Source organism: Lolium perenne, chromosome 4, assembly GCF_019359855.2.
Source record: "Lolium perenne isolate Kyuss_39 chromosome 4, Kyuss_2.0, whole genome shotgun sequence".
Lineage (NCBI taxonomy): Eukaryota > Viridiplantae > Streptophyta > Magnoliopsida > Poales > Poaceae > Lolium > Lolium perenne.
The window spans coordinates 18861042-18875747 of NC_067247.2; the positions used below are offsets into that span (position 1 = coordinate 18861042).

The 14706-nt window shown below is 52.1% G+C and overlaps 1 protein-coding gene and 1 pseudogene across 1 annotated transcript; both read right to left on the minus strand.

The window, feature by feature from the left end:
- Positions 1 to 1258: 1258 nt before the first annotated feature.
- Positions 1259 to 4642, minus strand: LOC127323696 (vacuolar protein sorting-associated protein 9A-like; annotated as a pseudogene).
- A 1557-nt stretch (positions 4643 to 6199) lies between these two features.
- On the minus strand, positions 6200 to 13601 carry LOC127323705 (uncharacterized). The gene is made up of 3 exons (XM_051351826.2): positions 13578 to 13601; positions 6500 to 6601; positions 6200 to 6357 (listed from the first exon to the last, which is right to left on the minus strand). Exons 1-3 carry the CDS (start codon positions 13599 to 13601, stop codon positions 6229 to 6231), a joined length of 255 nt encoding a protein of 84 aa, XP_051207786.1. The 3' UTR covers positions 6200 to 6228.
- Between the last annotated feature and the right edge of the window lie 1105 nt (positions 13602 to 14706).

Below are 14706 nucleotides of genomic sequence, written 5' to 3' on the forward strand. Positions count from 1 at the left end.
TGGGCGGACATTATCCGTGCAAAGTATCTAGGGGGAAGGGACCTCTTCGACGATACGGTCCCTACCAGAGGCTCCCAATTTTGGAACTTCATTCAGAAGATTAAATGGTACTTCAAGTTGGGAGCCAAACACGTGGCGCGCAATGGGAGGCGCACTAGGTTCTGGCTGGACTGGTGGACCGGGAGGGGTCCTTTTATGGCCAGGTTCCCGCACCTGTTCAGTTGCTGCACGGATCCGTTGATTTCGGTGTTCGATGCCAGACCACCGGATGGGCACCCTGGGGAATGGGGAGTAACGTTTCGGCGGCAATTTGGGATGGTGGAAACGGTTGAATGGGACAACCTACGACGGGAAGCCATGGGTTGGCAACCGGGCCTGGAGGAGGACAAGGTGTCTTGGTCTCTTGACGCTTCAGGGGCCTACACCACCAGTTCGGTTTATCTTGCACTGACGCAGGGAGCGACGGTCACTTGTTTCAAAGAAGCTTGGCGCACCAGGGTTCCCCCTAAGATCCGCGTGTTTCTTTGGCAACTAATCCGTGGAAGGCTGCCCTCCGCCGAGCAAGTTGCCAAACGCCACGGACCCTCGGATGGGAGGTGCGCTCTTTGTCAGGAGATTGAAGATTGCAACCACATCTTCTTCTCCTGTCCCATCGCCAAACTCATGTGGGCTGGGGTTAGGGAACTCCTCCACTGCGACTGGAACCCCACGGGGCCGGGGGAGTTCATTGCAATCGCCCAGGGCCTATACGGCCCCCTTCGTAGGCTAGTTTGGTTCACGTTTTCAGCCATGTGCTGGACTCTGTGGAACACGCGCAACAAGCTAATCTTTGAAGGAAAGATGATCGGGAACCCAGCTGATGTTTTTTATCACATGCTCATTCATATGCAGTCCTGGAGGGTTACGAGTCGGACGAAGGACCGGGCGATGCTGGACGCGGCGGTGGACGACGTCAGGAGACTCTACGCGCGACTACGGGCTGAGTAGCGGAGGACCCGTGCGGCGACTCGACCAAGGACTTGCTTCAGCTCCTACCTAGTTTGGTTGAGTCCTCCTCTGTGTAGCTCCGATCGGCTTTGTATCCGGTGTTTAGTGTGTCTTCTGGACTTGGGAGGGTCGAACTTGTGACGCCATGGGCGTGTTGTGTGTGCGTAATCTGTATAACTATGATGTACCGTTGCCAGGAGGGCTTTATTTATAAAGCCGGGCCATGAGGCCTTCTGTTTAAAAAAAAGTCTGCAGCTGAGTGCAGCGCCGATGAGGAGAACTTTGACAGATGCTTATTTGGGGAATCACCAACCCGAAACATGAGCAGACCGGAGGCATAGGTAACTAGGAGGTTTCACTTCCGATGCTGCAGCCAGGCGCACCGAGGCAGAGCGCGTATCTTTTAGCGCGGAGAACTTCAAACGGATACGACAGGTAGCTGCTAGATGCAACACCCAATGCCTATTCTGAAGGTATGACGAGAAGAACATCCAGTCTGCAGAGATGTTGCAAAAGGCTACCCATTAGGCAGCTCGCAAAGGAACAAACATGTAGCTTAGTCTCTGAAGTCTATTTACGGTCATACCTGTAGCCCATCCTTGGGTGCATTGATTGCACTAGCACAAGCAAGCATGGCATCAAACCTCGTACGTATTCTTCCAGCTGATGGAAAACTTTGTGCATGTGTTTTACAACATCGCGCGGGTGTGAGTGATGTGGATATGGAGGCAGTTTTGTAAAGCAACCGATACCGTCTCTGGCCAGCATCTTCGCATCAGCTCAGGAATCATCATCTACTGATGCAAGGAGTTGATCCTCGTCTATGGATAACTTCCTTAAAGCTTTAGACAGCGATGTGTATCTGGTCACTACTTGCCTGTAGAGCCCATGCAGCTGCTTGAGTTCTGCTGCAGTCAAACTTTCAGTTTCCGAGTCCATGAAAGGGAATCTGGAACCTGCTAAACTGAAAGATTGTGATTATACAGCAAAAGCAAGCAAAACTGGACCTAAATTGTCAAGCGGATGAAGAGTATGACAACCACTAAAAAGAAATCTAGAGATATAATATAGTTTCAGGAAAAAAGTTCATTTACAGCCACTGAGCATATACGCTGGAGTAGGTACATTGGTTCTTACTCCCTCCATCCCCAAATTGGGTCAAAAAGTCAACACTTTTTAAGTTTGACCAATTACATATACTAAATAATTAAGATCTACAATACCAAACCAATATCAATAGATCCAGTATATTTATTCAGTATTGTATTGTTGATATTCCCTTCTATATTTGATCAAACTTAGCAAGTATTGACTTTTTGACCAAATTTATATGCTACCTATTTGGGGACGGAGGGAGTACATACGACCAGAAGAAACGACATTATGCAGAGGGGAAACCTTATATGCCTGAATAAAAACTTATACTAAGCCAAACTGTTTCAAATAAGCAGAAAGTGTTAACAACGGACCTTCTGTATCAGTTTGCGTTGGTAGACCCCTCGTAGATGTAGCCGACCCTTGCGGACTGCTAAGGCTTGCAGCACATATTTGAGTACCTAGTTTTGCAGTTTCCATATGGATCTGAAACTCATTCTCTTCCATGGATAGCGAGCGGCCATCAACATTAACTATAAACATCTTTGCTGAAATGAGGTTTGTGAGATAGTATTCCACTTCAGAAACAAGCTTAGTTTCTCTTCTAAAAAGCTGAACAAACTTCAGATTTGAGTGCAGATGAGGAGGATTGGCCTGCATTAGTTATTCAGGTAGTTTGTCAAATGTACTCAATTTAGTAAAAAACATGAAAACCAATAGGTTCATGTTCTTCCTAAGGTGGATAAAACAAAGTACCACAAAGACATGAAGACATATTGGTATGAACTTATATCCTCCCTAGTCCCTAGTCCCTACAGACTCTCATATATATTGGTGAAATCCAAGGAAGGCAAAACTGAAATTATAATTGATAATGGCTAAGAAAAGGGGAAAATAACTTCAAGTGACAACAAACAGCACCAATGAAAACAGATTATGCAATTTTATTGCACTGTAAGATCACGACAAGTTCATTTCACAATGCGAACATAACTAAATTGGGAACTGAAGGTACTCTTTTTCACAGTTTATAGAGATGACTAAATTGAACTGAAGACTCAATGTTTATCTCCTGCCATCTGGTCAATTAAAATTCAGAGAAAAAATGAACCTAGTGGCGACGCCAACAATTACCAACGAATCCTTCAATACTACGAAAGGACAATGAGCCAGCAAGCCTGGTCACTTACAATAATATTTACCAAAGAGGTGAAAATAGGCATCAACAAGGATCACATTACATTTTATAAGCAGTGCTTCTCATTTTAGCAACAACAAACATAATATTAATGAAGAGGCGAAGACTGAAGACTTCTTCTGATTCTCAACCCTAACTACAAATCCTAAACAGAGAAATCTAAAGAATACCATTTTTGGTTCACTGCTACAAATCTTAATGGGAACTGAGCAAGAATAAAAACATTGTAGAAAGAGAAACTTGCCTTTATAGTAATATAAATGAGAATGGGAAGAAACTCATCAGCCCCAGATGGTGTCCGGTCATTTGACATCGACACGTTTAGCAGCAAGTTGTTGATGACTTGGCAACAGCTCATAACACATAGAAGCTTATCCCGTGGCGATTTGAAGAAATTGATCTTCTGTAACTCTTTAACTGCGAGCTAGAGTGGAACGTGAGGTCAGAGTTAGCTTTGCTCAAGGTTCAAAGACACTGGAAAGTTCAAATTAACGTGGAGTACCAGAGAACTATAGATGTTGATGAACTAGCTGGATATCGCACGATACAAAACAGTGACATTGTACTATGTAATTCAAAGAAAAAGCATGAGCAGGGTAACACGAGAATCTGGAACTGAGTAACAATTAACTAGCTTCAATCAGGTCTACCATATATTCTGCAAGATGTCTAGAAGGCTTCGTTGTGCAGGGCCTTGGGTATGTCCAAGTGTTGAGGCCTGACGAACCGCTGCAGGAGGCCGATCCTCTCCGAGACCTCCGCGTCGGCGGCCGCGTCCTCCGGCGACGCCGCGAAGGTGCGGTCGAAGAGCTTGGTCATGACGTACTTCTCGAGGCCCTGTTAGTGTTTGGCAAAGCAGAGGGCGTTCAATTCAACATCACCCAAAACAGAAAGGAAATTCAGCAGGGGTCGAGACCTCGAGCGCGTGGTCGATTTCCTGGTGGGTGGCGTTGGCCCAGAGGGGGTGCTCCCTGAAGGCCGCCTCCATCGCCGCGTAGAAGGCCTGGACCCTGGCGCCGTCGTCCTGGGCTCGTCGAGCGAGAGGGAGGCGAGAAAGCTGCGCGCGTTAGGGTGAGCTCGGTTAGATCCGTATGAGGCCATGATCGTTGATCCAAGTAAGCAGTGTGCGAATTCGTTGGGGGAACGGCGGGTGGGGTGGCTGACTGACCTCTTGATGGAGCGGAAGAGGCCGGCGGCGGCGGGGCGGCGCATCCGGTCGAGGAAGCCGTAGAAGTCCACCTGCGACGCCGCCGAAGACGGGCTCTCCATCGCCGCCCGCCCGCCCGCCCGCGCAGAGAGAAAGAGAGAGATTTGGAGTTCTGTCGGAGACGGCAAGGGCGCTTCCCTACCAGTCTGAAGAATCAACAACTTCTGAAAGCTTTCTTTTCCAGAGGGAGTACATTATCACGTACAGTATTTTTCATGTAGTAATGGCACAGGTTCGTCTTGTGGCATCTGCATCGCCGAGATGGCGATGCAGAAAACCAAAGTCGAACTACTTAACGTGTGGAAATAAAACCAAAACTCACGCGATCCATATCAGATCAGACGATGAAAAATGAGGATTATACTCAATGTGAGCTTCCCATTGTTCCGCCCACTGAAAAGATATATTCACCAGCCCAAAACTCGGCGCTCCTCGCCAACGTCAAGTTCCTAACCCAGCTCTACTCTGACTCCGTTGCCCCCTGGGCCTGCTGGTTCCGCCGGATGTATGGCTGGACCGATTCTCGGGACATGAGGGACGGACACTATCTTGACACCTCCATTTGGAAATATATCGTCGGAGGGCTCGATGCCTTTGGCTCGGTCCTACCCCCTTACATATTGGCTTCCCCTGCCTCTTATCCCACTCTACCCGTCCCCGGGTCAACGTTGCCACCATCTTTCGCTCCGGCCTCCATGCAACCCTTGGTCCGCAACTCTCGCTGGCGGCTGTGATCGAGCTCCGTGCCCTTACCTCTGAACTTAGCTCCTTGGGGCTCAACGACAATCCGGACTTTCGCGATGGCCGCCTCACAAACAAAAAAATTGTCAAACAAAAGTTTCTATGTCAATTCTTTCATGCGTCTGCAGACTGATGAGCAGACCACAGTGTAAAGTTTTCTGTTGGCTTGCTAGGCGCTGGCGTCTCCCAACCAATGAGTGACGGTTCTGGCATAACCTCTCCCCCTCCGCCACCTGCCTCTCATGCCCTGAAGACGAAGACATCAACCACTTGCTGCTCTTAAGCCTCTATGAAGAAGCTACGGTCAACACCGTCATCGCTTGGGGCATCTGGAAAAGACGAAACGCCCTCGCCTTCAATGGAACTACTGAAGACCGCCTAGCGCTTGTCTCCCGCCACTGCATTAAGGATATCAAGGTATGGGCTCACCGTTGTAACACTCCCCCCTCTACACACGCTCTGAATTATTGGTGTAACAGCTACAACCCCCCCTAACTCTCTCCTCCCCTCTTTCCCTCTGTCCTCTAAAACTGATGTAATGTTCCCCTGTTTTCGCTCCTTGTGGAGAGGTTTAATTTTTTTTTTTGAAAAAGTCAAAGCAAGTAAAGTTTGACCAAATTTGCACAATAATCTATCAATAAATATGATATTTTGAAGATAGCACATGAAAATATATTTCAATAATATTAATTTTGTATTTCACATTTTAATGATTTTTGATAAAAACTTGGTCAAACTTGACCTAGTTTGACTTTCTGAAAAAAAATATAGGCCTTAAGCCTTGGGATGGAGGTAGTAATTGTTTAGGCTGGCGTAAGCCCGCCGTAGCCCAGATAAAAAAAAAGATATATTCAAACTAGGTATTCCCCCCATAGAAATTGTAGTATGTCATATTACAGATCTTCCTGGAGTCCTCCATGCTACAATAATCATGACGCGGCTATCCAGCTTGTAGAAGTTGCTGGGCATGATCTACCAACAACCAGGGGCCCAAGGGTTTTTATGGGCACGATTTCCACGCGAGATTCATCAAGTCGCCATCGACGTTGGGACGCAGATCCCACATAAGGCAGTAGCCCTCGACCTCCGCGGATGATGATTTAAGGGACAGTGACCTGACAATCCTTTCCTGCAGGAACAGTCAACAAAAAAAAAAGTGGATGAAATCAGTCCGTATTTTCCTTTCCGTATTTGGGACACGGTAATTCAAGTCGAAAGCACGGGAGCAAACAAACAGGAATCCGCAAATGGATGGACAGATGCGGATTTACCTGCATTGTATAGTCAAGCTTCAGCATGTTATGGACGAGGATCATCACCATAACGAGCGATGAATCGCGGTCAAGTTGATCTGCAGGCTGCTCCTCCTTTTCCTGCGACATGGAAGAATGTTACTTGGCGCAGTCATCAGTGCAAACAGCAGCTCCTCGTCTGATGAAAATGCTCTACCTCAATGAAGTGATACTCATGGTTCATCTTGTTATCAGCAACACTATAGTCCGAAACTTTTGTAGCACTAAGATTGGCTGTTAGTGTAGCGGCATAGGCATCTTCCACTAGGCATTGAAGTTCTTCGAGCAGTGCATTCGCTGAGCAGAAAGAAAAGGACAGCATAGAGGTTAACTGGAGTTCAGAGACATAAGAATTTACTAGTGCAACTTGGTGATAATTACTTCAGAAGCAAACCTTATACATCCGACACTATAACAGCAACAAAATGAAGAAAAAACAAGAAATCACAGTGGAATTGTGTGCCATTCTTATAATCTTTAGCAGAATTTGGAGCCAAACAGCCCGGTACTGGACAAATAAATAGAGCAGGGACTATCCACTGGCTAGTCAGCATTAAGATGATATTTGACAGAGACCTCTTGGGAACATTAGTTATAGTTATTCTATCATATAAAACATGTTCGGCCTTCCTGTTTGACATAGTTGTGTCTGAGCATTAGGGCTAATGCTGCCTATTCTACCCTAATATGCAGTTTTCTTCCCTTTCCAGCATGAGGATATGAATCTCTAGATAAAAGAGCTTTTGTACTATAGTAGGACCCTCCCACATCGAGAGGGAGACTTGGTTGGGTGAAGATGTGCCCGCTCCTAGCCCCACCCTCCCACCTCTAGCCCCGCCGCCGCCGACGAGCCCCTACCGGTAACCTCTCCTGCCCTCCACCCTCCTAACTCCGCCGGCGCCATGCCCTCCTCCGACGGGAGCAACGGCGACCGCCACCACCGGCGCAGCAACCGCTGGCACGGATCCGATGGCGCCTCCTCGAGCTCCGCCTCCCGCTCCTGCAGCGACGTGGCTCGCTCCCCACCGCGCGCCCCCACCCCCACCCCGATGGTGCCGCCGCAGCCCGCGGCTGCCACGACGGCCGAGGCCCGCCAGACCCCGCCGCCGCCGCCACCACCGCCGCGCGCCCGGACCTCACTCGAAGTTCACCGCGCCTCCAACAACGCGCCGCGTGGACCAGATGCGATGGTTGGGAGCAGCCCCGGCGCAAGAACCACCAGCGCCGCCGCCCGGCCCTGGCCGCGTTGGAGCCCGGCAGCGCAGCGCGCGGTGGAGGCAGGGCTCTGCTTCCGCTGCCTCGAGGCCGGCCACTCCGTGCGCGACTGCCCGAACGAGATTCGCTGCCGCAGGTGCCTCCTTTCAGGCCACGGCACTCGCGGCTGCACACCGGAGCAGCGCGCCCACGACCGCGCTCGCGCAAGGCTGATGGTCCAGGGCAGCGTCCCCAGGACGGCCGACGCGCGTCCAGCTGCGCGCAACCCACCCCCGCCGCCGCCGCCAACAACACACGCGTCGCCTACACACGCTCCCCCTGGCGCCGCCGCTGCGCCCTCCACCGACCCCGACGATCCGGTTCGAGTCATAATCTCCCGCTCGGTCGAGATCGAGGAATCAGAGAGGATGCTCCAGCGTGCGTTCGTGGCGACCATCACGGGCACCAGGCCGGAGGTCTCCGTCGACCAAGTGGAAGCGCTGCTCTGTGCCTCCTTCGAGTTGGTCGTCGGCGAGTTCTCCGTCATGTTGCACCGCCCCGAGGATTTCCTTATCCTCTTCCACTCCAAGGCCGCCTCCGACCGCGTGTCCGGCGAGCACTTCGTCAGCGACCCTAGCTTCTCCCTCCTGCTCCGCCCCTAGTGCAAGCTCGCCCACGCCGACCTGGGAAGGTTGGATCACCGCGTCGAGCTTGAACTCCGCGGCATCCCAGCCCAGGCCTGGCACATCTCCACGGCTGATATATCCTCGGGAATGGATGTTGGATCGAGCAGCTCCACCCCCGCACGCGCTCGCGCGCCGACCTCGCCACCTTCCGACTGACGGCGCGCACCAGCGACCCGCGTTGCATCCGTCGCCGTGCTGTTCTGGAGATTGTCGAGCTCATCCCTGCGAGGCAGCACACCGACCCGCCGACCCTGAGGACGCTAAAGTACCCCATCGCCATCCGGCGTGCCGACCCCATCGACGCAGACGCCGCCACACCACCTGTCCATCCCACGGCCGGCGATGACGATGCTAATGGCGGCCGTGATGGGGCCGACCACGGCAATGACTCGACGCCTCATGGTCGCCAGCGGCACCGCGGCCGCGGACGCAAGAGAAGCTGCTCTGGCTCCGCCCAGGACGGGCGTGCCGACGGCATGGCGGTCGACTCCGCCGGTTGGACGGGCGCTTCCCACACCCTACGCACCGATGGGGTCACCGTCGATGGCGGCTGGGGCCACGGCTGCCGCTCCCGCCCGGGTCCTGACAAGCTGAGATCGCTGGACCCATGTCCTGGTCAGCGTGGGCCACGCCACCCTGGTCGTAGAGCCAAAGAGGGAAAAAGAAGGGAGAGGCAAAGTGGTGGCCAGGGCATAGATGGGACCGGTCAAGCTGTGGATCTCTCGGTCCCCTCCCCGACAGGATCTGCCTCTGCTGTGTTGGCCAATGGCCAATCGACATCCACGTCTGGTCCCCCGCCCACGAGAGAGGATCAGGGACAGTCCCCGTCACCTAGCGCTCGATACAAAAGTTGCGGCCACTCCTTTCCCTCTGCAACCTCCCCGATCGAGAATGGGGATCGGAGTGCCACAACGGCCGTAGAGCTCTGTGACAGCGAAGTGCCTGATTCCATGCTGGGAGAGGATGACGTTGGTCCTGGGATGGATCGTCTACCGGCTCCTGGCGATGCTACCCCCACCACGGCACCCGCCACCCACTTGGCTGCTTCTGCTGACCAGTCGCCGCTGACGCATGAGGGTTGTGCACCTCAAACAGCACGAGTTTTCCCGCCACCGACGTAGCAGACGCAGATGCAACGGTTACTCCTCCGAGGATGATTCTACAGCGGCCCACGGCCCATGTATGCCCCAGTGCACCACGCGGAAAGCCAAGTCCAACACCCGGCCAGCCACTGCCCAGTGCGGTGCCATCCACGGCCCGCAACCCATCTCGTTTCGCAACTCCGCCGATCACGCTGCGCCGCCGTGGCCGTGCCACACCCCGCTCCTGGACCTTGGGGGAATTTCTCGCTGAGGCCACCAAAAACCTCACCACCGCCCTCCCTACCCCTGTTCGACGCTCACGGAGGCCGCCGCTGAACTTCTCGCCGCGCCGGGGCAGGTCTGCGACATCTGCTCGCGCTAAGAACGCAGCGCCACCCACTGCGGAACGACGCGCCCAGGTCCAACTCCTTCGCACCCTGGGGATCATCGGAGCCAACCAGAAGATCACCGCCGCTGAGCTCAAAGCTTACGATGGCCTCTTCGCCGTGCCGATCCCGTTTTCTGTCCTCGCTACCGTCGCCGCGCTGGTTGACCGCGAGTTGCCACAGAACGTCGACGCGCCCGCGATCAATGTGCTGCCGTCGGGCAGCCCCGCTGGGGTTTAGCGTCGTTGCGCTACCTCTCATGTCGACCCCTTTGCTTATGGAGCACGGTCTTAGGATTATTTGTTGGAACGTGCATGGGTTGAACGCGCGAGTCCGTCGCCTAGCTATTCGCACGCTGATCGACTCTTCTGGCGCCACGATTGTATGTTTCCAAGAAACAAAGATGGAGTTGATTTGCTCGTCGGTTGTGCTTGAGACATTGGGACCTGAATTCGACGAGTATGTGTACTTGCCAGCCCTTGGCACGCGTGGTGGGATCCTGCTCGCTTGGAAGAGCCAGGTTGTGACTATCACTGACCCCGAGTTCTCCACGTACACGCTCTCCGCGAGGGTGGCCACGACTCGTGACTCCCCTGCCTGGTGGATCACGATCGTCTACGGGCCGCAAAGCGACGCTGACAAAATTGCGTTCTTGCGCGAGCTTCGCGACGTGCGTGCGGAGTGCCCCGGACCTTGGTTGCTATGTGGTGATTTCAACCTCATATACCTCAACGAGGATAAGAGCAACGACAACCTGAACCGGCGGATGATGGCCATATTCCGACGTCTTCTCAACGACCTTGCGCTCAAAGAGCTATACCTAAATGGGCGCAGGTACACGTGGTCGAACGGCCAAACACCGCCTACGTTGGTGCTTCTGGACCGGTTCTTCTGCACCACCGATTGGGAGGATTCCCACGCCGACTGCCACCTCCGGTGCATGGCCTCTGTGGTCTCTGACCACTACCCGTTGTTGCTCAACTGCGCTCCGCTCCCACTCGCGCGCCGCCGGTTCCGGTTCGAGGAGTTCTGGATGCAGCTGGATGGATTCCACGAGACAGTGGCGACGGCTTGGTCATATGTGCATGATCCTGACCTGTTCCGTCGGCTAACGCTGCGGTTGCAAGCCACCACACGTGCTCTAACGAGTTGGAGCGCCAAGTCCGTGGGCGGCGTCAAGCTCAAGCTCGCGATCGGCCGGGAGCTGATTCTCAAATTCGACGCGGCGCAAGAGGATAGGGTGCTGTCTCCGCACGAGTCCTGGCTACACAAGCAGCTCAAAGTCGCGTACCTGGAATTTGCCTCGCAGGAGCGAGCCATTGCCCGGCAGCGCTCCAGAATCACTTGGCTGAAAGACGGGGACGCGAACACAGCGTTCTTCCACTGCCGGTGCGATTCTGAGGCACGACAGAAGAACATGATCAGCGCGCTGCAACATGGCGACTCTCTGCTCATGGGGCAGGCTGATATGGCGGAGGCTGCGTTCGCGCACTTCGATGACATGCTGGGCACGGCTGCTATGCGCGAGCACACGCTCAACCTGGAGCACCTCATTGCGCCGGATGCCGACCTGGACGACCTGGTCGCGCCCTTCTCGGCGGATGAGATTTGGGAGACGGTGAAGCAGCTGCCGGCGCACAAAGCCCCCGGCCCGGACGGATTCACCGCGGAATTCCTCCGTGCGTGTTGGAGCATCGTCAAGCACGACATCGTCGACGTCTTCCAGCAACTCTTCGAGCTTCGTGGCCGTGGTTTCCACCACCTCAACCAAGCGCTGTTGACCTTGCTCTCGAAACGCGCCGACGCGAGCTCTCTCGGCGATTACCGGCCCATCAGCCTGATTCACCTGATCGCCAAGGTGTTCACGAAGATGCTCTCGCTTCGGTTGGCGCCTAAGCTCGGACGGCTGATTAGCGCTAATCAGAACGCGTTCATTCCGGGGCAGAGCCTGCACGATTAGTCCATAGAGGTTGTCATTAATCACCAAAACCACATATAGGGGCAATATACCCTTACAGTTTGCGACCAAGACGGTTGATGCTAATTTATAGCTTGACCTTAACCACCGCCTTCCCGATTGATGCTAGGAGTCCACCACCCATGAGCCAAGAAGAAGCCACCGAACCTCCCATGACCCAAGATGAACCGTTGGAGAAGGAGTATGACAAGCATGAGCATGGTGACATTGATTTTGAGATCAATGAAAACAATGTTGGTGATTTGGACGCAAGAGGACATGGACCACTCCATTCCTTATTCCCGATGTTACGCCTCAGACTCGGATGATGATGGTCCCGATGAAGATCTTGATGAGGATGGGTTGATGGCTAAAGAAGCCGAAAGATCCGACATCTTCAAGAAGGTAACTGGACGGGATATTCGGATAACATTGTACCGAGATGTTAGTCTTGCGGATGGGGTCGTGGTTGATGGTGGAAAAAGTTTACTTCTTGGAGCTAGGTCAATTTCCAAGCGGGATGTGGATCACAGGACGAATGTGATAGTTAAAGGGCTGACGTTCGATACTGTGGTGACCCTGCATACCACTGCATGTTGTAGTATGCCAGTCGTTGACATAACATGTGCGAAGTACCATTCCGCAAATATTACATCCCTTAGAGTGATACAACAGAAAAACATAGCTGGTCTTTATTTTACTCACATAATATTACAAGCCACATATGTACATCACATTGGAGCTCCTCATGGGTCCAGAGAGGATAACTGGGTAGTTCTAGATGAATCTTACTTAACCTATGAACTATAGGTAGTAATAGACGAAGTACCATTACTATTCGAGCAGCTAAATACTATAGAGTTCGGTACTGCTCGACTACTGCTACTTGCGGTGCCTAAGCATTGTTCCCTTCTGGAACCTCCTCCGTTCCGTAGAAGATAAGGTAGTCCACCCCTTCTACCCCTCCGGATAGATCTGGTTCTTCATAGCAGATCTCATCTGCTCCTTCCACTCCTTCATTGGCTTCCTCTAAGTGATTCAGGCAATCTAAGCAGGGGATTATAAGAGGGATGAGTACGAGCGTACTCAACAAGTTCATTATAGGAAAGATGTGTTTTATGCACTAACTACAGCACTAGACCAGAAAGTCGTAGGCCAATGCAGGTTATTGTAAGTATTTCTTCAAAAGGTTGCTTTTATTCTGAAGAGCTATGTCCGTCAGCCTTCACCGGGTGTCTAGAACTTCATGGAGTTCCTTTCCGGCCGCGTTCGCAGTTCCAAAACCCGGAACAAGGAGTGACAAGCTACGATTTGATACACTCTGCATAGGTGTGTTGCTTTACCCATAAGAGATCTTAACCTTGGTGCCAACCGGCCAGCTTTCCTGTCCACACTTCCGTGGTGTGAGGCCCGGTATAAGGTCTTAGCCAATCATTGCATTTCTCCGCGACCCCGCACACCTACCCTTGTTACAGTTTCGACCTTGGGTCCTCGCCGGTCTGTTTCGACCTCGACTAATACCCCCGTCGGTCAGCATACCCCATTGGGTATCATCCAACCTCGGTACCTTCGCCGGTCTTCTGCAACCCATCATACACCACATTACCGTGAGGACTTAAAGGTTCCCCACCCATCCGGTTGTTCCCTCGGGACACAACTGCTACGGTAAGCGCATCCTTTGATGTGTGAAAGGAAGAAACACAACTGACTACTCTGCTCCACTCCAGATCTTATGGTTAACACGGGTATTACGGCACAAGAATCACTGGACGGCATTTGTTGTTAATCCTAGATGGATATAAACCCATTGCAATGGAACCTCCACCACACTTATACCATGGTTCCATTACCCACCACATAGTCATATTCATAGTTGTGAAAATAATACTTTGCTTTTAATGCAGTAGTGATAAGTATAGTACTTTGCAAGTAATTTGGTAAAAATACTCAAATTGACATGAGCAAGCGATGAACTTGCCTGATGGCTGCAAGGTAGTGCAGTTGGATTGTTTGGACTTACCCTGGTCCTCTGTGACATAGGCATCCCCAATGGGCCTGCCGAAGATGGTACCCGGGGTTTACTGAAGGCCCGCGACTCGATGAATATGAAGATTCGGAAGCCCAAGTTAGTATTAAGGAAAGCTAGAGTTGTATTACGAAAAACATACTTGTAATCTTACGGGATGAGTTAGAAACCTTCCCGGACTCTGTAACCTGTGTATTGTGAATCCCTCGACTCCACCTCCTATATAAGGGGGAGTCGAGGGACAAAGAGAGGATCGATTCATTGTCTCACGCAACCCTAGTTTTCACATCGTCGAGTACTTTTCGGCTGAAACCTTCGAGATCTACTTGCCCTCTACTTCCGCTAAAACCCTAGTCTACAATCCGTAGGCATTGATAAGTTAATCCCTTGTCAATTGGCGCCGTCTGTGGGAATTGGAGGTGTTAAGGATCTGATCTCGATGGCATGTTCAAGATCGTCGACTTCGTCAACTGCAAGCAACGCGATGGATAGAGGTAAACAGATCGAAACTGGTCTAATTGATTTTGTTCCTCACCCGCCCTCCCGTTTGGATGCATATGCGTATCTGGAGGAGCCCATGAAGATGACGTTCGGAAAGTTCCACTTCCGCGTCGAGAAAGAAGGAGCGTATCGTCTCGAAATTCCGATCTCGTCGGGATTATCAGCGGTCGATCCCAATTTTTTGAGTTCTGCATCGTCAATCGAGTCAGGCGACGAGGAAACTTCGTCGCCACGCTTCATCAGTACTGTGGCAAGAGAAAAACTCGCCAAGATCTTCAGCGACATGTCTTTCGAGTCATCTGCGGACTCCGATATAAGCAATGACCCGAGCAACATAGACAGCTTCAACTTCAT

Excerpts from the sequence above, each read along its gene's own strand:
- LOC127323705 (XM_051351826.2), bottom strand. The coding sequence starts at position 13,601 with ATGCCGTCCAGTGATTCTTGTGCC. Across the intron at positions 6,602-13,577 it reads CGTCCAGTGATTCTTGTGCC|GAAAAGGAGGAGCAGCCTGC; the intron begins GTAATACCCGTG and ends TCCATGTCGCAG. Across the intron at positions 6,358-6,499 it reads AGCTTGACTATACAATGCAG|GAAAGGATTGTCAGGTCACT; the intron begins GTAAATCCGCAT and ends CTGTTCCTGCAG.